The following is a 24,070-nucleotide window of genomic DNA, read 5'->3' on the forward strand; positions in this document are numbered from 1 at the left end:
TCCAGTAGCCAGTGAGGAGTCACTGTCATTTATTTTAAAAAGGAGGTGTGTGTGTGTGTGTGTGTGTGTGTGTGTGTGTTGGGGGGACAGTGAAATAACAATCACACAATTGGCAGCTCTTTGTTAAGCCTTGCTCCGATGCTGGGTACCTGGTTAAGCGTGTTACATTGATCATCTAATTTCATCCTCACAATAACTCTGTTGAGGGGGGAGGAATTATCACCTCCATTTTGCAAATGAGGAAATCTAGGCTAAGAGGGGTGAACATAACTTGCCCGAGGTTCTGAGGTCCCAGCTCTCGACTCCCGAAACCAGCTCAGGGTAAACCAGTCCAACAAAACAGGCAAGAGCAGAAAGGAACTGAAATCCCATCTTCCAAGAACGACCGCTTTGGGGGCCAGTCCTTACAGACCGCTTTCCGTGGATACGCAAGACCTATGTGTCCTGCGTAACCTGTGCCGGGACGGGGTAAGTCCTGCGTGCATGCTAAGTCGCTTCACTCATGTCCTCTGCAACCTTTGTGGTCCTATGGGCCATAGCCCACCGGGCTTCTCTGTCTGTGGGATTCTCCAGGCAAGAATACTGAGTGGGTTGCCATGCCCTCCTCTGGGGCATCTTCCCGACCAGGGACCGAACCCGCGTCTCTCACCTCTCCTGCACTGGCAGATGGGTTCTTTACCACTGAGCCACCTGGGGATCCTACATCTGCAAATTTTACATAAATGACAATATAGTATATATCAGGTTCCCCTCCCATTTAAAACTAAGTTTTTACTTTGAATAAATGAGTGTATAGTGCTATAAAAAAATTCTGCTAGGTAGATTTGAAGAGCTAATTGGCTTTACTCAATGATTTATGAATTGGGCAGATCTCATCTAGCATCTGGAGGTATGCTCCCAGGGTCTGTACAAAATGGACGGTTTTTATAGGACAAGATAACTATTATGAAAAAAAATGTCATATTTAGTGAAATAACTCAGACAGAGAAAGACAAATAGCACATGTCATTTATGTGTGTGTGCTAAGTAGCTTCAGCTGTGTCTGACTCTTTGTGACTCTAGGGACTGTAGCCCTCCAGGCTCCTCTGCCTGTGGGATTTTCCAGGCAAGAAGACTGAAGTGGGTTGCTCTTTCTTTCTTCAGGAGCTCTTCCCGACCAGGAATTGAATTTGCATCTCCTGTGTCTCCTGCATCAGCAGACGGGTTCTTTACCACTAGCACCACCTGGAAAGCCCGATATCATTTATATGTGGAATCTAAAGATGATACAAAAGAGTCTATATATAAGGCAGAAATAGACTCACAGACATAGAAAGCAAACTTGTGGTTACCGAAGGGCCAAATGAGGAGTGTGGGGTTAACCAATGCAGACTACTCTGCATAAAATAGATGAGCAGAGGGATTTAGCACATGGAGCTGTATTCTTGTAATGACTTATAATGCAATACAATACAAAAAGAGACTGAATCGCCTTGCTGTACACCAGAAACTAACATAGTATTGTAAATCAACGACGCTTCACTGGAAGAAAAGAATAAGTATTAAAAAGATCACGATTCTGGAGCAGGTTGGAGCTGCAGTAAAGTCAGGTGTTAAGCACAGGTTTGGTACCGTGGGGTCTGGCACAGGCGGTGCGGTTCCGGGCCGTGCTTTCCTCTCTAACATAGTATTTCACTTAGTGACCGTACTTTTGTCTACGTAACCTGTCGTCTAGAGATCACTGCAGGTTCTTGAGCAAGGACGTCTTGATAAACCTCCTTAACTGAGTCTCACGCTTTCTCACTTTCCTTGCAGCACGCTCTTGATGCCGACAACGCAGGAGTGAGCCCAGTAGGAAACTCTTCCAACAACAGCAGTCACTGGGACCTTGGAAGTGCCTTTTTCTTTGCTGGAACGGTCATCACCACCATAGGTACCCATGTGTTTGCAAGTATCTTTTCCCCGGCAGGCCCTCCTGAATAATGGCACTAAAATCAACAGATCGTCTCCATAGAATCCATGACTGCTGGGGGTTCAGAGGAGGCTTCCCAAACACTGTCAAATTATCACAGTACTTGTGTGGTGGCTTTCAATAAAAGGCAAAGTAGAATGAACTGTGTCAGTTTTCAAAATGAAAGTCTAGGGGACCTTTAGTTTAAATGGACCTCATGGGAAGGTTAAAGTGAAAAAAATCAATCTCTGAATTGGTCAGTCGAACTCAGATTGCTCAGCTGAGTTGAAATTCCTTTTTTAAAAGTGTACTTATTAAAGGTATTCATGAAGGAACCAAACTGTTCTACAAAGTTTGTTTGAAAAACAGCAGTCTCCGCCCTTCTTTTTTTTAACCTCCCCTGGATACATTGCTTTCATCTCTTTTGCTTGCTTATTTTGATATTCATCTCCGTGTCTTTGAATATCACATTTATGCTGTACTTCCCGGATTTTGTTTTAGTGATGATTTCTTGACTTCCCACTGAGGAAGATGAGGAATTAGTTCCCTTTCTTCACCCCTGCCCACTGTGGAGACTCTCTTCCCGTCCTCCTTCCTTCCCTGTGGTTTGATTAGATCAAAAGTAAATGTTTGCATTACTTTGCTGGGTAAATGCTCTTCACAGCTGATCATAAGGTGAGCTCTGATTACTTACTTCCTGCACCAATTTTTGTTCTCATTGTATTTCTCTGCGTCTTTTATCTGATCCTCGGGGAGTCTTGTATTTTTGTCCCAGGTGTTAAATGGTTTGTCGTAGGGGTTAACTTTATAATTATAATCGCATACAATAACCTTAGGGTGCAAATCTTTAAGCAGTATTAATTAGCCTTCTCTTATGGGTGATGACATCTCTTTCTCCACCACACAGTTTCAGTTGAGGCCATCCTATCCTTGTTTACTTTTACATTATTAAATATGCTTAAGCTTCTGTCAGACGACTTGCCCACTTTAAATAATAACTCTTGGCTCTCAGCGGGCATATATACTGCAGTCAGGGAACTTACTCAGCATCTCAATGCCTTTTCCTCTTCCGCTGCCAGTTACTGCTCACTGTGTCATTCTGTAACTTCAGGGTGTATATTCCACATCTGTTCTGCTGCCTGGGCACTCCCACTGGTGTTGGTCGGAGTTCTACGGTTAAATATCGTCAGTGCTCATCTTTAGCCGTGGTGCACATCATGGTTTTCCCACTGCTTTTGTCAATCTTCACTTGCTTGGCTGGAACTTAAAAACGGCTCCTGGGAGCAATATTCCCTGGGTGTCTATACTGTCGGATGGAAGCCCTACCCTTGAAGGGCAGTTTGGCTGGAAATGAAGTCCGTGACTCACATTGTTTTTTAAGGATCTTGTTGGATCCTTAAAGGATCTGCACCTAAGGATCACCTTAGGACCTGCACCTAAGGTTCTGTTTCCCCCTCTGCTTATGTAGTGGTGGAGAAACCTAATGCCAGGCAATTTCCCCCCCTTTATCAGTATAAGTGACTTGATCTTTTTGCTCAGCTACTCAAAAGATTATTTCTTTATCATTCATCTGATAAAGCTACTAGGTTTTGTCCCTTTTATTTCAGGAAAGCTGTCTTGATTGTCATCTTGAGTCATTTTCTTGGCTGTATGGTTTTGGTTCTGTTCTTTAGGGATTCCAGTTATACATCTATCGTTACTTCTTTCCATGTCTTCTATACTAGTATTTCCCCTCCATTCCTTTTTAACCCTTAAAATTGGCTTTCAATTTCTTTTTTTTTAATTTTAAGTTATTTATTTTAATTGGAGGCTAATTACTTGACAATATTGTGATTTTTTTTGCCATTTATCGACATGAACCAGCCATGGGTGCACATGTGTCCCCCATCCTGAACCTCCCCCCAACCTCCCTTCCCCATCCCCTCAGGGTCATCCCAGTGCACCTGCTTTGAGTGCCCAGCTTCATGCATTGAACTTGCACTGGTCATCTATTTCACATATGATAATATACATGTTTCAATGCTATTCTCTCAAATCATCCCACCCTCGCCTTCGCCCACAAAGTCCAATAGACTGTTCTATACATCTGTGTCTCCTTCGCTGTCCCGCATATAGGGTTATTGTCTTTCTAAATTCCATATATATGTGTTAATATACTGCATTGTATATTATACAATATATTACATTGTTTTTCTTTCTGACTTACTCGCACTTTGTATAATAGGCTCCAGTTTCATCCATCTCATTAGAACTGATTCAAATGTATTCTCTTTAATGGCTGAGTAATCCTCCATTGTGTATATGTACCACAACTTCCTTATCCACTCGTCTGCTGATGGACGTCTAGGTTGCTTCCATGTCCTGGCTATTATAAACAGTGCTGTGATGAACATTGGGGTACACGCGTCTTTTTCAATTCTGGTTTCCTCGGTGTATATGCCCAGCAGTGGGATTGTGGCAGTTCTATTTCCAGTTTTTTAAGGAATCTCCACACTGTTCTCCATACTGGCTGTACCAGTTTGCATTCCCACCAACAGTGTAAGAGGGTTCCCTTTTCTCCACACCCTCTCCGGCATTTATTGTTTGTAGACTTTTTGATAGCAGCCATTCTGACTGGCATGAGATGGTACCTCACAGTGGTTTTGATTTGCATTTCTCTGATAATGAGTGATATTGAGCATCTTTTCATGTGTTTGTTAGCCATCCGTATGTCTTCTTTGGAGAAATGTCCATTTAGTTCCTTGGCCCACTTTTTGATTGGGTCCTTTATTTTTTTGGAATTGAGCTGCATGTATATTTTGGAGACTAATTTTTTGTCAGTTGTTTCATTGGCTATTATCTTCTCCCATTCTGAAGGCTGCCTTTTCACCTTGCTTATAGTGTCCTTCATTGTGCAAAAGTTTTTAATTTTAATTAGGTCCCCTTTGTTCATTTTTTATTTCCATTACTCTGGGAGGTGGGTCGTATCACAGTGCTTACCTCCTCCATGCATGTCTTCCAATTTTACTTTCATTACTGTGATCATTAGGGGACTTTTTTCTTTGCTGTTTTTTCCCTGAATTCCATTAGCTTAGCTCACATCTCATCTGCACTTGTTTCCTCGTCATCTTCTCCTGGATTTCCTGCATCTTGGTGGTTTCTCTGTGATGATTCTGAGAGGCAATTACTTCATGGCTGTTTACAGTTTTGTCTGGTTGGGGCAACATCTTTCTGCCGAGTGTCTTTCATTCACTGGTAAGTTTTGCTGCTCTTTCACTTTTTTTTTTTTTTTAGTGGAAGCTTTATCTTCATGCAGAGCCAGTTTCTTTTGATGCCAAACACACTGGATATCCCTGGACTAGCTCTCTGCTGAACTTTTCTGGGGGCTGGAAGAGGAGAGCAGGGAGAAGCCGGTAACCTTTCTGGCCGCACGTGCCAAGACGCCCCTCTTTTCTGCTAGTAAGGCAGAGCGCCTCCTGCAGACCTGGCCCTTCTGTGTTCCTCTCTGCATAGCGCTGCCTCTTCTGTTTTTCTGGACCAGGTCAAGCTCAGGAAGGCTTCTGTGGCTCTTCCTGTTCACACTGTATTTCACACTTGGTGCAAACAGGGAAGTATCTTTTGAAGCTCAAGGTGAGACCCTCACTTTCATAATTGGATTTTTACTGACACTTTCTGAGATTTGCCACCAATGGGCCCTTTAATTATTCTGTGTGCTTCTCTGTATTCTTTCCATGTTGCCTCTGCAATCTCAGCTTCTGGGTAACCCTAACATATATGGTGGAATCTGTAGATTGCATCCCTCTCCCAGCTCTGCTGAAAAAGAGTTTGAGAGTTATTTGGCCTTGTTTAGTAGTGAAGTCACATTGCAATAAAAATTCTCATTCAGAAGAATGGGAGACACACAGCCATCACCAGTTCATAGCAGTGATGGCCAAACAGAGGGAGACTCTTCTGTACTCAGTGGGAGGATTCTTGCATTAACATTTGTTTATATTCTGTGGGAGGAAATCTCTCTCATAGTTCAAATCTCTCAAATCTCATAACTCTCTGAGGCCTTCTGTGAGTTTTTTCCTCCTACTTTTCATAGCCACACATTAGCTGGGTGTTGGAGGGTATGCCTTTTTGGGGGGAATGCATCTTTGGTGATTGTCTTCCTATTGGTGCAAATTTCAGAAGCTCTGGGTTGTTTTAGAGGCACGGGTTTTTGTCTATGGTTATAGACCTCATCTTCAGAACCTGTATGATTTTTACCTTGTTGCATTCAAGAAAGTTATGTGCAATAAGGAAACTTGGAGTGAGAGAGAATTGTCATTTCTTTTTAGAAAGTCTCATAATATAATTTCTGGCATACTAGGTTTGCACTTACAAATCTGCAAGTGTATTAAGACAGCTATTCCAAGTAGCAGAGGTATAAATTATGCCAGGAAGTCTGGGGCCTAGAAGCCTTTCAGACACTCCAGACCGGATTAGATCATATTAGTCCTCAATCCCATAGCATCCAACAAAGGATCCAGGATTACATGGCACCATTTGATGTAAGGGCAAAAAGTGCCATCCAGCTCAGCACCCCCCGAGGGCATCGCTGTAGCAGACCAGAGAAGACCAACATCAGGTTCAACTGTGTGCAGCGGTCTGGATATTAAGATGGGGAAAGGTGTCATGTGTTGCTGGGGGATTTACGGTGAAGTAAGTCAGAAGGAGAAAGACAAATACCATATGATGTCACTGACACGTGGAATCAAATATATGGCACAAATGGACCTATCTACAAAACAGAAACAGACTCACACAGAGAAAAGACTTGTGGTTGCCAAGGGGGGAGGGGGCAGGGGAGGGAGTTTGGGGTTAGTAGATACAGGCTATTGTATATAGAATGGGTGAGCAACAAGGCCCTGTGTAGCACAGGGAGCTCTATTCCATATCCTCTGGTAAACCATATTGGAAAAGAATATAAAAAAACATGTGTATATATATGTATGTATAACTGAATCACTTGGCTGTACAGCAGAAATTAACACCTTATAAGTAACTACAGCAAAAGCAAAGCAAAGTGAAGTCGCTCAGTCGTGTCTGACTCTCTGCGACCACACACCAGGCTCCTCCATCCATGGGATTTTCCAGGCAAGAGTACTGGAGTGGGGTGCCATTTGCTTCTCCAGGGGATCTTCCCAACCCAGGGATCGAACCCGGGTCTCCCACATTGTAGGCAGACATTTTTACCATCTGAGCCACCAGGGGAGACTCATAAGTAACTGTACTTAAATTTAAAAATTAAAATTAAATTAGAACCATAAAAAAAGACAGAAATTCAGTAACGCGCATGTGCATGGCCACAGTCCTGAGTTCAGGGATGGACAGGCTTCCTGGATTAGGCCAGTAAGCGAGTGGATTCCTGCAGGGGCTTTTGCGTGAGTTTTGGAGGAAATGACTTCTTTTTCTTCCTGGAGGTAAATCGGGAAAAAGGTAAGTCCAGGACCCTGCTGTCCATTTCCTTCCCTTGAGGGGTTTTCCTGCCTAGAGTTCAGCTGATAGTGAAGAAGCCGAGTAACAGAAGAGGAGCCGTAAGTGAGGCCCCGCTTGCCCCCTCTGAGCTGGGGTGAAGCCGTCCATAGAGAGTTAATACGTGTTAAACATCCTGCGCTGGGCTCTATTGTGCTTTGGGTTTTCTCTTAGCTAATGAAAAATCCTAGTAAATGCACACTTATGGCTCAGAGATCACAGAGGGCCACTAAGTGTCCTCTGACCTCAGAGCCTGGGCTGGACCCTGCTGGCCACTGCGGCCGCCTCCTCCTCCTCCTGTGGGCTCCTCACTCTTGGTTTCAAGTCTTAGATGGAGCTTCCTATTGGATAAGCCCCTAGGTTTCCGTGTGCTGGTGTCCTGGCAACCTGGGATGCTGTTGCCTCTATAGTGGGAGGATGGATGGATGCTGTGTCACACTTGGGCAAAGGACAGGGACCTTTCCCAGAATCTGAGGGAAGATGGAGCCTGAACAGGAGATTACTGCACAACAAGCAGGAGACAGAAACAAAATAAAAGCCAATCCAGACCCCAAGGCCCCTTCAGGCTCACGGCTCAGTGTTCACATGAGGGATTGCATTCTTTTCTATTCAACGGAAAAAATGCCTTTTTTTTTTTTTCCCTCTCAGTCTGTCTTAATTGAAAAATAATGTGTTGTGAGTTGAACACCATTTTGCTGGCTAAATTTTGACTGCGGGCTGAAAAGTTTTAGAAAGTCACACCATTAGAAATTTCTAAAGAAAACAGGAGTACAGTATTAGAAAGAATAATAAGGTGAGGAGATGATGTTTTCTCTTGATTATTTAGTGGCAAATTCATTCATTACAAGTGGTAGCAAGGCTTATAAGAACACTAAGAGCCTGCTAATTTTTCTTCTTCTTTCTGAGACATTTTCCATTATTTAGAACTCAGGCAGTAGGGCAGTTGGAGCCGAGGAGCTTTTTTATTACTTGTGAAATACGCACATATTAGCATGCGTGATTGAGTTCACACAATTTGCTACCTAATTCTGTAAACATTGCCCCATATTACTAAGGTTCTTTGGAAAAACATCATCTTTGATGGGTTCTGTTGGATCTACTATCTATCTTGTAATCACATGTTGCTGCAGGCTTAAGTGGTTTTTACTTCTGTGATAGTGTGATATCACAATGAAAACCTTAGTTCTCGAAGGACGATTTTCATCTCTGCCTGTTTTCTTGGCAAGATCCCCCAGGGGATGCTGTGTCAAAGGGCCTGAACCTTTTCAAGGCTTGCCAAGTCGCTCTCCAGAAAGACTCTCCTGAGCCACGTGAGGTTATGTGCTATTCAGACACAAAAAATGTGCTCATTATGTAGAATGCATATACAGAGATCTTAGGAATAATAGTCTTTTCCTGAAAAGCAGTGATACTACTCAGTAACAGAGGTCCCTTTTATCTGAAGATATCAAAGCACTTTTTTTTTTTTTTGGACAAGATTTTCTTGCACTCAGCTATACAGGAAGATCTACAAATGTGCGGCAAAAGGGGAACACGGTCAAGCTCTTCTCCAAACCAAGAGTCACGCCAGGAGAAGACTAGACTGCTGTCCTATTTGAGGTCACCTTGCACCCTGTCCCCTTTCACAGTAACTAATTCTCATTTGTTGGCTGTGCAGGCGGCTCTCCAGGAAGTATACTTTTCCTCAGCTGGAGGAAGCTGTCTGCAGATTCTTCCCACAAAACGTCATTTGTGGAAGGACAGACAATGATTTGAGTTCTCACCAATAGCTCTAGAAACCAAATAGATTTCCTCTTTGAAGCTTTTTTTTTGGTCCTTGCCACTTGGCATTTCGGATCTTATTTCCTTGACCATAGATTGAATCCATGCCCCTTGCAGGGAAAGCACACAGTCCTAACCACTGGACCACCAGGAAATTCCCCATTTGAGGCATTTTTGGATTAGGTCACTTGACTCGACCCTCATTCTAGAGAGCCCCTCTTCAGGTCCCAGGTGGTAACCAATAACCATGTCCCTCTCCTGGAACTCAATTAAGGGTTGTCAGACTTCCCTGGTAGTACAGTGGATAAGAATCCATCTGCCAGTGTGATGGCAGCCATGAAATTAAAAGACGCTTACTCCTTGGAAGAAAAGTTATGACCAACCCAGAGAGCATTTAAAGAGCAGAGACTAGTTTGCCAACAAAGGTCCGTCTAGTCAAGGCTATGGTTTTTCCAGTAGTCATGTATGGATATGAGAATTGGACTATAAAGAAAGCTGAGTGCTGAAGAACTGATGCTTTTAAACTGTGGTGTTGGAGAAGACGCTTGAGAGTCTCTTGGACTGCAAGGAGATCCAACCAGTCCATCCTAAAGGAAATCAGTCCTGAATATTCATTGGAAGGACTGATACTGAAGCTGAAACTCCAATACTTTGGCCACCTGATGGGAAGAACTGACTCATTTGAAAAGACCCTGATGCTGGGAAAGATTGAAGGCAGGAGAAGGGGACGACAGAGGATGAGATGGTCGGATGGCATCACAGACTCAATGGACATGGGTTTGGGTAAAGTCCAGGGGCGGGTGATGGGCAGGCAGGCCTGGCGAGCTGCAGGCCACGGGGTCGCAGAGTCGGACGCAGCTTGGCGACTGCACAACAGCAGTAGGTGCAGGAACTGGAACTGTGCTCCGCACGTTATCTCACTCAGTTTCACAGTAACTCTCATTTGCCTCATTTTACTAACGAGAGGACTGAGACCCAGAGACGTTAAGTAGCCTGTCTAATATCTCAAGGTTAGTAAGCCACAGAGCCCCACTTTATCCACCAGGACCAGCTACATAAGCACAAAGCCTAGTGTCAAGTGAAAATGCAATCTCTTGTTAAAAAACAAAAAAAATGATTAAGAGCTTCAAAATGACAACAGCGGAGCCTTAAACCAAGAGCGAGGCTCTTTTAAGTGGGGAACGCTGCATGACTGCCACACACCAATGAACGCACAGCCTGGCTTGAGAACGTTTGCTCTAACCCAAACCCCAGAGCTGAACAGCACATGGTTCGGCCAAGATTTGACTTCGGCACATAAATAGCAAACGGGAGGGTTCCAGGTGCACTGCTCAGGCCCGCGTCCAGTGTAAACACCAGCTTTGTCTTCAGAAAGGGCTTGGGCTCTTTTCTAGCCAGAGGGTGACCGGTGCTGAGCACTGCTGCAGGCTTTCTCATTCACAGCAGAGTGTTCTCGCTAGCCTGGTCTCCTCCTGCCAAACGTCATCAGAAGCCAGCTGGTGGAGGATCCCTGGAGCCTTCCGCTTTAGGAAGTCCACTTGTAATGCTCTGGGCTCCGTCTGCCTGACCTGCAGCTTCTCACCCCCAAGACCTATAGCCCAAGTCCCGCCATGGGCCCCCTGTGCCATCCAGCCGGTCCAGCAGGGGGCACAGGCGTTGTGTTAGTTGTCTCGGTGCTGTGGGAGCATGGTGGAGTTCCTGGGGAGAAAATAGGAAGCAGCTCTTTTTCCTCCTGGGGCTTAGTTTTGCTGGAGACACAAAGTGATTTCTTCCCGTAGAAAACCCAGGCAAGGTGATAATTGCGGATCCTTACTGAATGCGTACTCTGGGCCTCCTGTTTCACTGTGGATTTAATCTCCAAAGGGTCCTCAAGCTTTACATGTAGCTCTTGAAGCTGTAAGGTAGGTGCTATTCATAGCTCCCTCATTCAGACAAGGAAAGTGAGCCAGAAAGGTAAATTGCCCAAGATCTGAGAGTTAGCAAGTGGAAGGATCAGAATAGAATTTTAACTTCCTGAGTTCTCAGGGCCCGTGACATCTTACTTCAAAGTTCTATCAAGCCTTCAGGAAGAAGGGGCAGGGAAGTCTTGAGGGCCCAGTACAAACAGAGGCAAAAATCCAGGAATGTGTCCTTCCTGTTGCCTCAGAGCAAAATTCCAAAAAGTAACTTATGCAATTTTTCTTAGACTAACAGGGTTGAGTGTCACACTGGAGAACAGCCTCTCCATATAGTTCATCAGAGGCAGGGGACACAGACAGACAGACACACAAGATACAGCATAACTCAAAAATGGTGATTACTTTACATCCGAAGTGAAGTGATGGCCTTAAACAGGCTATTCAAGGCTTGAAAGTGAAAGCCGCTCAGTCGTGTCTGACTCTCTGCGACCCCATGGACTATAAGTCCATGGAACTCTCTAGGCCAGAATACTGGAGTGGGTAGCTGTTCCCTTCTCCAGGGGACCTTCCCAACCCGGGAATCGAACCCAGGTCTCCCTCATTGTAGGCGGATTCTTTACCAGCTGAGCCACCAGGGAAGCCAAAGAATACTGAAGTGGGTAGCCTATCCCTTCTCCAGGGGGTCTTCCCGACCCAGGAAACGAACTGGGGTCTCCTGCATTGCAGGCAGATTCTTTACCAACTGAGCTACCAGGGAAGCCCCTCAGTTCATTCAGTTCAGTCACTCAGTCGCGTCCGACTCTTTGTGACCCCATGGACTGCAGCACGCCAGGCCTCTCTGTCCACCACTAACTCCCGGAGTTTACTCAGACTCATGTCCATTGAGTCGGTGACACCATCCAACCATCTCATCCTCTGTCATCCCCTTCTCCTCCTGCCTTCAATCTTTCCCAGCATCAGGGTCTTTTCCAATGAGTTAGTTCTTCACATCAGGTGGCCAAAGTATCCCCTGGTCAAGGCTCATTTGCATATTACCTCGAGTGCCTGAGAGCTTTGCTCTAACTTTAGTGTCCTAGCCTTCGAAACCCAGAAGAAGGAGCCTACTGTAATAAGATCCACACTACTGCTTACACTTGGCTTTGGAAGCATACGGCCGACTGGTTTCCCCCACATTTTCCTTGAATCCCTCCAGAACCAGGCTTGGTGATGTTAAGGGAGTCTCAGAATAACCAGGTGAAGGTGGTGGTATTGGATTGGAGCCTCCTCTTCCTGCTTTGCTCTCAGGCTCTTTAGATGATGGAAATGTCCCCTGAGCAGAGTCCTGACCCAAGCGGTGGAGCGGATCCTCTCTAAAAGCTGGTGGAAGGGGGTGCAGCACTTGTTAAGGTTAATAAGATGCCAGCTCTGCAGATTCAAGGCCTCAGTGTGTCTCCCTGTGCCTGCAATGTGCTTCTTTCTGAGATATTCAAACTGAAAGATAATCGGCTTCCTTGACAGTAATCAGGCAATTGGGAGACAGTAAATGTATGGCCAGAGCCATAAACGTTTCCATAAATTACCAGAATATTTCCAGGTGTCACCACAAACCTCCAGGAATTGGAGCTGTATAGGCACCTTTATTCCTTTTTAACAGGGCTGTGTTAATGTAAATCAGATTATTCTAGAGGGAAATGCTGACAGAATGATTTTGTCCAAGTTCCTGAAAACACCCGAAAAAAGTTGAGAGCCTTTTTTTTTTTCACAATTAAATAAAAATCATGGTGAGTCAAAAAAAAAGCAAGATTAGAAGGCTTGCCTGAATAGTCATTTAAAAAATAGAAGCTATATAATTTAGATGATCTGTGCTAAGAGGTTTGAATGCTTCTGACTTGGAAAACTGAACAGGAAAATAACCAGGTGACTCACCACCCAGAGGCAGGAAGCAAGAGTGAGTCCTCCAGGCCCACAGGAGGCTGAGTGACAGACTGGCCGTCAGCGTTATCGTTCCTGTGAGGCTTTCCCCGTGTGCTAATAACCATGAGCCCAATAGCTCACTTGCTGCGTGGGTTAGAGATAGAATGTTAAGTTAGGTGACTGGCTAGACACTAGTTAGCGTAATGTTGCAACGCTCACTGGCGTGACTACGAGTAATTTAGAGTCTTGTCTCTGTATAATGTGTGTTAATGCTATACGCCTTTTTCTTCCAGCACCACTGTCTTCAGTCCTGTCAGAGAGAGTAAGCCAAATATTCACTAGTTACTTACCTAACTGCAGAACTCTGGAGAATGCGGATGTAGGCGTTTTTGAAGCACTGTTTGAAACAACAAGCAAATAGATCTGGCTATTGAGGATTATTTTGTATTTACACATCCATTCCACCACCAAACCTTTAGTTCACACCTGAATCCTTGGATTCTTGGTACAAGAAGTGGGTGGGTCGGGGTGGCCAGGACTCAGGTGGCGTGGAGTTCCCAAGGAAGAGAGAGACCCAGGCAGAGCTCAGCATCCTGGTCCATGTGAGAAGGAGCACTTGGCCTCTCCTCCTCCACTCCTGACTGTTTCCAGGCTTCTCAGGGTGGGGCTGTATGATCCAGGGGTCCTTTTTGAATTCGTCCTAGACCACCCATCCTCCTTAATGTGGAACACCCATCACCCTAAGAAGGCACGTGCAGGAGACAGCCACAGTCCGAGCCGTGGAGGGGATGGCCACAGGACGAGGCTGGATAGGAGAAGCTCTTTCCAAATCTAAAAAAGTAGCGGTAAATCCTCCCCAGGTGCCCAGCGTCCCTAAACCAGACACGCCGAAGATGTCTGATGTTTCTGAAACGGGTGGTACCATTTTCCACCAGAAACGCAATTCTAGATGACCACGGACCTCCTAAAACGTCATCTAATGAAATACCTGTCATCTTATCAGATCCTGGAAACCTGGACCCTCTTGACTGTATACCGGGAGAGAAAGAAGAGTTACAATGGAACGATGTTCTCAATTTTGTAGGGCCTTTAGAATGGAGCTCTCCTAAAACTCCTGAGGTTCAGGGTGGGGATGAAGCAGCCCTCTAGGAAGTCAGGTTCTTTGGTTCCGTGCTCTAATTTCTCTGCTGCTTCACCACTCTCCCTCTCTCTTTTTAATATTTCTCACCAGGGTATGGGAATATTGCTCCAAGCACTGAAGGAGGCAAAATCTTTTGTATTTTATATGCCATCTTTGGAATCCCACTCTTTGGTTTCTTATTGGCTGGAATTGGAGACCAACTTGGAACCATCTTTGGGAAAAGCATTGCAAGAGTGGAGAAGGTCTTTCGAGTGAGTACTGCATCTATTTAAACCCTAACCTCTGTGATCCAATTGGCTTTAGCCTGACAGGATCCAGAAGAAATTACCAGGGGTTCATGCTGCCATTCTCACTTTCAATGGGATAGTTCAATGTTATGGTCATATTTTTTTATTTCGACCCATGGTAGTCACAGGTACGGTTCCTAATTCTTGTCTCTTGTCAGGAATCACAACACAAGAGGGTTAAGTGTGGATTTTCCAACACGTATTTTGGAGGCATGTGGCATACTCAGCTTCTTATTAAAGAAGGAAGATGTGTTTTTTAGTGTACTGGCAATAAAGTGGTGCTCAGGCGCTCAGTTGTGTCCGACTCTTTGCGACCCCATGGACTATAGCCTGCCAGGCTCCTCTGTCCATGGGATTCTCCAGGCAAGAACACTGGAGTCGGTTGCCATTTCCTCCTCCAGGGGATCTTCCTGAACCAGGGGTCAAACCCGTGTCTCCTGCGCCTCTTGAATTGGCAGGCAGATTCTTTACCGCTGTGCCACCTGGGAAGCCTGGCAATAAAGTAGAGAATTATAAGCCCGTCTGTTTTGTTGTTGGAGCTTCTTCTCTCTGTTTTATTTCCAAGCCCGGCGTCTTAGGCCGATCCTGGCTTCTACGACCTCTCCCAGACTCCTGCAGTTTCCAGACGTTGCTTTGTATTCTGTGTCTGTCTCCTCATGGCCCTTCCTCTCTCTTCTCCCGCAGCTGAGTGCTCCCTCAGCAATAGTCTGCTCACATACTGACTCATACTAAGGTGTTGATGATTGCTATTGCCTTAGTGAGTTTTTCTTTTTGAGAATACTCACTTTGAAACAAGGGACAAAAGTCTCACTGCAAGGGATTTGTTTACTAGGGGTGGCATTCCTAGTATCAGTGACAGGCATGTAGACTGGGGTTTTCACTGCCCTTTAGCTCATACTCGATCATGTAATTTAACAGAACACTTGTTTTGTTTAGGAGTAAGATCATTTTTGCTCTCTCTCTCATCTCTTTACCTAATTCTCAAGTCTTTCAAACTTCCTTCAGGGAATTATTTCTTATGATGCCTTCGTATTTAAAAATGACAATTTGAGCTCTTTATCAGAATCTGGAAATGATGGGCAGAAATAAGTCAGTGATCCGTTCTAAGGCTGCACTTGTTTTCCCCTCTGAGACAAGAAATCATGACATAAACTTCTCTTTAGAAGAATGTAAGGGAGCGCGCCCCTTGAGCAGTTTCATAAATTCTTACTGAGCTGAGTGGAGGAACGAGGCACTAGAACTGGCTTGGAGATGTCTTCTGTAAGCTCAGGGATTTTGGATGACCTGCCTCAGTTTGCATGTGTGCTTGCTAACTCGCTTCAGTCATGTCTGACTTTTGCCACCCCATAGACTGCAGCCCGCCAGGCTCCTCTGTCCATGGGGATTCTCCAGGCAAGAATACTGGAGTGGATTGCCATGCTGTCCTCCAGGGGATCTTCCAGACCCAGGGATCAAACTTATGTCTCCTGCACTGCAGGCAGATTCTTTACCACTGAGCCACCGTGGAAACCCTTGCCTCAGTTTACTCATCTGCAAAATGGGGTGGAATTCAAATTTACTTTGTAAGGTCTTGGTGATGGTGAAATGGAGTAACGTATGGAAAAGAGCTTGGCACAGGGCCGGACACAAAGTTCAGTGCCGCTGAGTGTCTGTCTCCTGAAGGGGGCACTTGTTGGCAAGCAGGCCACCTGTTAGAATTTCATGAGTGGCTCGGTGACATGGGGGTCTTCCTGGAATGTTCCACAACCTTTGGTCTGAGTTGCTGGCTGGCCAGCCAGCTTCATTAGAGTGTGCACCTGGGCTCCGTGGTCACCATGGAAACCATCAGATGCTCTGGTCTTCCTGCACCAGACATGGCAACCTTGTTTCCAAGGGCTGTTTTGAACTTCTCAGAGGTAGCCTGTTAGCCATGGCCTCATGGCTTCTGAGTCAGGGGAAAATGAATCTGGTGGCTTGAACACTCAGAATAACAGAATTCAAGTGGAGAAATGTCTGATCTGGTGTTTTTATTTTTATATCGCTTTTCAAGATCTGAGTTTATTTGTGGAAAGGAAAGATCAGACTACAAGCTTTTGAAATTCCCCCTTAGCAAAAATAAAATTTGGAAACTGTATTCTAAATGAGGAAAGAGGTTGCAATCATTTTGACGGCATCTGCTCCTGAATTTGGGGACTTAGTTCCCCTAATGAATTTCTTACTGCAAGTAGAGAGGACGGTTCTCCTTCCCCTTAAAGCTGCATCTCAAATGGATCATTACCAGGACTCTGGGACAGAGGCTTCAGAATCTCACGTTTCATTTTATGCTGATGGCCTGCTCACTGCTTTGCGGTGTCATCGAAGGTCGGAAGTCTTTCAGGAAGGAGCTGGAAGTATATTACTGAATTGGCAGCACACGATGTATGCCTTTGCAGAACATTGGAAGGTGCTGTGGATGGGTGTCTGAGTTCCAGGAAGACTATGAGCACGCTTCCTCAATCTACAAACAAGTGATTCTGCCTCGGCTCGCTTGCTGTGTGAAGTTTTGGTAGAAAGTCTCAAAGCTTGGCTATTCATTTAAACTACATCTAAAAGGCCACTTACTCTCGAAAAGTGGAAGTGCTGGTTGCTCAATCGTGTCTGACTCTTTGCGATCCCATGGACTGCAACCCGCCAGGCTCCTTGGTCCATGGGATTTCCCAGGCAGGACTGCTGGAGTTTGGTAGCCGTTTGTTTCTCCAGGGGATCTTCCCTTCCCGGGGATTGAACCTGGGTCTCCTGCACTGCACGTGGATTCTTTGCCATCTGAGCCACCAGGGAAGCCTAATTTGAGAACTAAAAAATGTGTAAAGCAACAAAGCTTGGGGGTGTGAAGTTTCGGTTCCCACGAGGGCGGTCTATTTATTTTTCACTTCTTGGTGATGTAGCCTTTTCCTTCCCCTGGTATATGGAAACAGAGGATTTAGATATACAATCTAGGTGCCTAGGTTCTGAGGTGACATGATTTGGATTCTTTTATCCCATCCCAGGTCTGAGCCTCATTTTAAAGAACTGTTGAGAGTTATTGTTTTAATATTACGTAGAAATGCCAAAAGTATTCTTAAATATCCGACTGTTGGGGGTTTTATGGGGTGAATAAATGAAAACTCTTTCTTCCCCCTCTGGCGTTAGGAACTAATTAAGAAATAGACACGGAAGTCAGATGGAGATTAAAAGGCCAGCTTTCGTGCTAATAAGCTCATCAGTGAATGTAGTTTTAGCTTTGATGCCAGAAGGCCTTACTAACCATTTTCACCCTGATTTAGAAGGATTTCCATGCTCTATTAGTTTTATATTGCCATGTAACAGATTAGTGGACACCTAAGGCAGCACTGGTTTATTACATCATTGTTGTGTAGGTAAGACATCAGGGCGGGCTTGGCAAAGGTTCTTGATCAGGATATCAAAGGCTAAAAAGTCAGAGTGTCAACCAGGACTGTGTTCTGGATCTGGGGAAGAGTCTGCCTACACACTCATTCAAGTCTTGGCAAAGCATAAGTTCCCTGTGGTTGCAGGGCTGAGACTCCGGTTTCCTTGCTGGTCATAGGGTGGGGGCCATTCTCACCTCCGAGGTGGCTTACATCCCTTGGCACAGGTCCCCTCATCTGTGAAGACAGCATGGACTCCTTCTTCTATCTCAGTGACTTCCCCTCTGCACTCTCCTGTCAGCTGGAGAAAGCACTGTGGATTAAGAGTTCATGTGATTAGATGTTGTGTGTGTGTGTGTTAGTTGCTCAGTTATGTCCTCCTCTTTGTGACCCCACGGACTGTAGCCTGCCAGGCTTCTCTGTCCGTGGAATTCTTCAGGCAAGAATACTGGGGTGGGTCGCCATTCCCTTTTCCAGGGACTCTTCCCAACCCAGGGATCGAACCCTGGTTCTTCTGTGCTGCAGGCAGATTCTTTACCCTCTGAGCCAGCAGAGAAGCCCACAGTTAGATGAGAGATGAGATATCTCACCTTATCTCTGAAGGTCAGCTGTGCTGTGTAAGCTGAGTCACGGGAGTGTTTGCTCATCCTGGTCTGGGCTCTGGGGCTCAGGGTGCTGTGTCTCTGGCCATTTTAGAGACCCTGCCTCCCACCGCAGCTTGGTCTTCAGTGGCACAGGCCTCCTTGGTGAGGGCAGGGTCTGCTCTACTCACTACACCAGAGAGAGTGAAGCAGAGTACAGTTCCCTTGAAGAAAGGTTTCAAACAAAAGAAATCTTTGAAGAAGGTTTCAAACAAGAGAGAAAAGGGGCCGAGCCGAGCCGAGGGAACTCAGTCCCTTCTGCCGAGTCCACTGGGTGAGGGAACTCGGTGCCCCCCGCCGAGCCTGTCCGATGAGGGGACTCGGTCCCTTCTGCCGAGCCCGCCGGGTGAGCCCCTGCCCAGCTGTGCTTGGCATGAGAAGGCACAGGAATGTTAGTCTGGCTGGCTTTCTTCATGTGGAACGTGAGGCCAGGAAAATGGGCCTTGCCCCCGTGCCGATTTACAGAGGGTTAAGAATTCAACACAGCTTACATAGGGAGAATCCTGGAGCGAGGTTACTTCAGGCTTCAGGCATCCTTTCCCAGTAACACGCTAAGGATTCTGGTTCGAGTTCCAGAGTGTGGATTTTTTTCCCCGTATGGAATTCTCTGACACCACCTCGATGTCTTTCAATTCAGCCCAAGTCTGGCACTGTCTGCCTGGAATCGGCACCAGGTTCCACAGGCCTGCTCAGCGCGTTGGAGGGAGCAAGTCCAGCTTGTTTCCACGCTTCTGATGAGTGGAGGTCCATGAATCAGAGGTTCCCCCAACCCCTTCCTTCCTTGGGTTCAGATAGTTTGTTAAAGCGGCTCAGAGAACTCAGGAGGCCTGCTTACTCACTAGACGACTGCTTTATCACCAGGAGTACTTAAGGGTGTGGATCAAAAGTGAGACGCAGAGCTACACAGTGCGAGGTCCAAAAGCGGCGGTGCTTCCCCAGGGGATCTGGGGCCTGGCCTGTTGGCATGTGCAGTGGTCTGGTTTACCAACCTGGAAGCCTCTGTATCTCCTCCATTTTGAATGTTTATGGCGGTTTCCTCCCACGGGTGTGATTGATTGAGTCATTGGCCATTGGCGATTGATTCAATTTCCAGCCTCTCTCCCAGCCCCACTGGAAATTAGGGGTTGGGGGTGCAGTGAGGGTGTGGCTGAAAGTTCAGCGCTCTGTCCCTGGTTGGTTTCTGGTTTCCCTGGTAACCAACTCCCATCCTTAGATGGCCCCAAAGCCACTTCATTAATGTAACAGAAGCTTTATGGCCCTTGGGAAATTCCAGGGGTGTTAGGAGCCCTGTGCCAGGAAAGTGAAAGTGAAGTCGTTCAGTCGTGTCCGACTCTTTGCGACCCCATAGACTGTGGCCTACCGGGCTCCTCCGTCCGTCCATGGGATTTTCCAGGCAAGAGTACTGGAGTGGGTTGCCGTTTCCTTCTCCAGGGGGATCTTCCCGACCCAGGGATCGAACCCGGGCCTCCCGCATTGCAGGCAGACGCTTTTACCGTCTGAGCCCCCAGGGAAGTCCATAAGACCGTGACCAAATGCACCTTTCTTATTCTGAATCACAGTATTACACACATAGACCCAGGCTTGCTCTCTCTCTGCTCTCGTTTCCTTGGCACATTAGCTTTTCATCCACAGACTTATTACCACGTGGTTTGCAAGATGGCTGCCTCAGGACCAGATAGCATGTTTTCACTCAATCACATTAAAAAATTTATTTTTTGAAGTATAGTCGATATTGTTGTTGTTTAGTCGCTAAGGTGTGTCTGACTCTGCGACCCCATGGACTGCACCCTGCCAGGCTCCTCTGTCCATGGGGTTTTCCAGGTAAGAACACTGGAGTCGGTTGTCATTTCCCTCTCTGGGGGATCTTCCTGACCCAGAGATCAAACCCATGTCTCCTGCACTGCAGGCAAATTTGTTACCACTGAGCCCCCTGGGAAGCCCCTTGACTCTGTCAGAGGAGGTTAGTTTACGTACGATGGTCACAAACACCAGCAGCTTATTCTTACCCCCTCCAAGGCTGTTGCTGCCTGGGCGTTTCTCCAGACGTGAGGGTTTTTTTAGGGGAACAGACAGGACATTGCTCTTCAGAGCTTTGGCCTCCAATCACAACCCTGCCTCACCCAGTGGAAGAGGGCCTGGAATGCACTGTTTGATCTCCAGGAAGGCGAGGGGTGGGGAGGGTAAACTGATGAGTCATGTCATGGGCAGATTCCCTCGGACTACCTGTTGGCTCCGTAGGATGACAGGCATCCCTGGGATTTAGATGCGGGTGGCCCACGACTTGCTCTTTGGGGACCACATCTCTAGTGATGCTTATACTGCATCCAACAAAGATGGAGCCCGTGATTTGTTAAATGACTTGCCTAAAACCGCAAAGAGTTGAGTGAGTGAGCCTGGACTTGGGACGATTTGTAAATGCTTACATAACATAAGGAAAGCCTGGCGGTTCAGCGGTAAAGAATCTGCCTGCCAATGCAGGAGACATGGGTTGCATCCCTGGGTTGGAAAGATGCCCTGGAGAAGGAAATGGCAACCCACCCTAGTATTCTTGCCTGCAGAATCCCACGGACAGAGGAGCCTGGTGGGCTACGGTCCATGGAGCTGCAAAAGCATCGACCACGACTTAGCAACTAAACAACAACATATAAGTAAAAGTAATTCTTCCTAGGTTTCCAGCAGGAAATCTGAGCCGTTAGCAAGGAAGGTAATTACTTGGGGTTGAGCAGGGCTGACCTTGGTTCCAAAGGAGCTTTTGGAAGTGGGCAGCCTCTCCCTTCCCAGATGTGGGCTGGCTCTTGCTGGGCTGGGCTGACTGTCACTTGATAGGTGCTGTAGGAAACTTGGTCAGATTTTGGACTGGATCTCATTTTCTTGCTCTGAGTTGGACTTTGGCCTCTGGTAAAGAGCAGCTGCTTCTTTTCATCTGGCGGATCCACTGGCTTTCCGATAGTGCCTCTAAAACCAAGGGACACTTTTCTTCTTTGGCCTTTCCCTCCCAAGGAAACAGCAGAAATGTTTATTTGCCTTTGGAACCAAAGGAGCTTGGCTGTAGCTGACAAATAACGTTACCCTAGGCTTATCAATGCAGTGATCACTTGGGGACTTTCTCAGAGGTTAAAGCGTCTGCCTGCAATGCGGGAGACCTGGGTTCGATCCCTGGGTTGGGAAGATCCCCTGCAGAAGGAAATGGCAACCCACTCCAGTATTCTTGCCTGGAGAATCCCATGGATGGAGGAGCCTGGTGGGCTACAGTCTACAGGGTCGCAAAGAGTTGGACATGACTGAGCGGGACTTTAGAACCCGCCAAATGCTTAAGACAGGGTAATGACAGTCTCAGGCTGGCAATGATGTTCAGTTTGTGGGCAAATTAGTCACTTTGGGTTGGAGAAAAGGGCTGGTGGTGAAAGCCAAGGGCTCCAGAGACCTCTGCCGTGTGCCTGGAATGAATCAAGGAAGGGTTTTAAAGAGCGCCTTTGGCAGGGGGCTTCTGTTTCTCACCGGGTGTCTTTGAGCTAGTCCCCACAGCAGTGGGGTGAGCAAAAATAATTATTATTTCAAGAAGATAAAAGCTCTTGTTTTGGGAACTGCATGTTATTCTCAGCTCTGTGGCTTCAACTATGATTTCCAGCTCTTAGCATTACTGGTGAAGGTCACTGGGGTACTAGTCATGCGCACCAGCATCTTGCCTGAATAGTCAGGGGAGCAGAGGAGGGCCAGATGGTGGGCTGAGAGTGCCTGACGGTGTGTGGGTGTTTGTGTGTGTGAACGTGTGTCTATCTGCCTCTGTGACGCCTGTACTAGTACATACCGTGTGCACAGTGCAGTCCTGAGAAATAACCCAGTAGGACTGATGTTACACGCATGCAATGCTCTGCTGTGCTTAGTCGCTCAGTTGTGTCTGACTCTTTGTGACCCCGTGGACTGCAGCCCGCCAGGCTCCTCTGTCCAACGGACTCTCCAGGCCAGAGTACTGGATTGAGTTGCCATTCCCTCCCCCAGGGGATCTTCCCAACTTAGGGAAGGTCTCCCACATTGCAGGCAGATTCTTCCCTGTCTGAGCCACCTGTTAACATAGATTTTGATCAGAGAGAATACCCTGGTTTTAATGTGAACAGTTTGCTTTCTTACTTTTCCTAAGGGGCTGGAAGGGGATGGGAGGTAAATGTTTTCTGAGATTTGTTTATTTACTTATGGATGCCCTAGGTCTTCGTTGCTGCCTTTCTCTAGCTGTGGCGGGTGGGGCTGCTCTCCGCTGCGGTGCCCGGGCTTCTCATTGCAGTGGCTTCTCCTGCTGCAGACCAGGGACTCGAGTGTGTGTGGCTCACGGGCTTAGTTGCTCTGCGGCATGTGGGATCTTTCTGGACTTGGGATCAAACCAGTGTCTCCTGTATTGACAAGTGGACTCTACCCCTGAGCCACTGGGGAAACGCTGGTAACTGTTAAAATGCAGACAGCTGAAATCATTTAAGAATATTGTCCCTAATGTTCACTTGGCACAGACTATATAAGGGACACCCACCAAACCGACTACACAGCATCTCTTAATGACAGCCGTGACACAGTTTGTCCATGATGAAAGAAAGTGAACGTGGCTCAGTTGGGTCCGACTCTTTGCAACCCCAAGGACTGTATAGTCTATAGAATTCTCCAGGCCAGAATCCTGGAGTGGGTAGCCGTTCCCTTCTCCAGGGGATCTTCCCAATCCAGGGATCAAACCCAGGTCTCCTGCATTGCAGGCAGATACTCTACCGGCTGAGCCACCCGGGAAGCCCTTGTCCATGATGGTCGGATGGTCCTTCTCTTCTCCCTCCTCTGATGCAGTCTTGCCCAGCGTCAGCTCTGTGGACATTTTGGGCTGGAGATTGTCCTGAGACCTGTCCTGTGCATTGTGGGTTGTTTAGCAGCTTCCCCGGCCTCACGAGATGCCAGTATCATCAGTGCCTCCCGTATGAGAGCCAGTAATGTATCCAGACATTATTAAATGTCTCCTCGAGGGCAAAACTGTCCCAGTTAAGAAACTTGCCTCTGCTGGATTTAAGGGATCAGTTGTGCCACAGGTCCCAAGGGGCACGTCCTGGCCCCTGGCTGAATCTTCCTCACAAGCTCTTCCGGGCCAGTACTGTTGCCACTCAGAAGTCTCTCCTCTCAGATGGGTCCTTAAAGAGGGCTTTAGAAGCTGTACACTCTGCAAATGAGATTGTTATCTGTGTGCTGAGTCATGTCTGACTCTTTGAGACCCCATGTGCTGTGGCCCGCCAGGCTCCCCTGTCCATGGGATTCTCCAGGCAAGAATACTGGAGTGGGTCGTCATGCCCTCCTCCAGGGAATCTTCTCGACCCAGGGATTGAACCCAGGTCTCGAACCCAGGTCTCCTGTTTGGCAGGTGGGCTCTTTACCACTGGTACCACCTGGGAAGCCCAGGAATAAGATCATTCTAGCTAATAAGGGAACATGCCTAGAGGCTTGATTCTGATGATATACCCAAAAATAGTTGGTTCCACTATTCTTCAGCAGCAGACCATCTTAGCACTATCTCTAGCTAGCCCACCAGGGATTAATCTAATGTATGATTTTTCCTCTTTCTTGTCAATCTTTTATAACTGGCCAGTGTCCCTTAGGTGTCTCCTATTGCCATCTGAGATGAATATTTTAATGGCC

At 46.7% G+C, this 24,070-nt stretch overlaps 1 protein-coding gene across 1 annotated transcript in view; it reads left to right on the plus strand.

The window, feature by feature from the left end:
• Window positions 1-24,070, plus strand: part of KCNK10 (potassium two pore domain channel subfamily K member 10) — a 157,211-nt gene that overhangs the window by 100,184 nt on the left and 32,957 nt on the right. The window contains exons 3-4 of the mRNA XM_040227519.1: window positions 1,795-1,912; window positions 14,192-14,352. Coding sequence (XP_040083453.1) covers window positions 1,795-1,912; window positions 14,192-14,352 — 279 coding nt within the window. The remainder of the gene's footprint in view (window positions 1-1,794; window positions 1,913-14,191; window positions 14,353-24,070) is intronic.

Source organism: Oryx dammah, unplaced genomic scaffold (genome assembly GCF_014754425.2).
Source record: "Oryx dammah isolate SB20612 unplaced genomic scaffold, SCBI_Odam_1.1 HiC_scaffold_26, whole genome shotgun sequence".
Lineage (NCBI taxonomy): Eukaryota > Metazoa > Chordata > Mammalia > Artiodactyla > Bovidae > Oryx > Oryx dammah.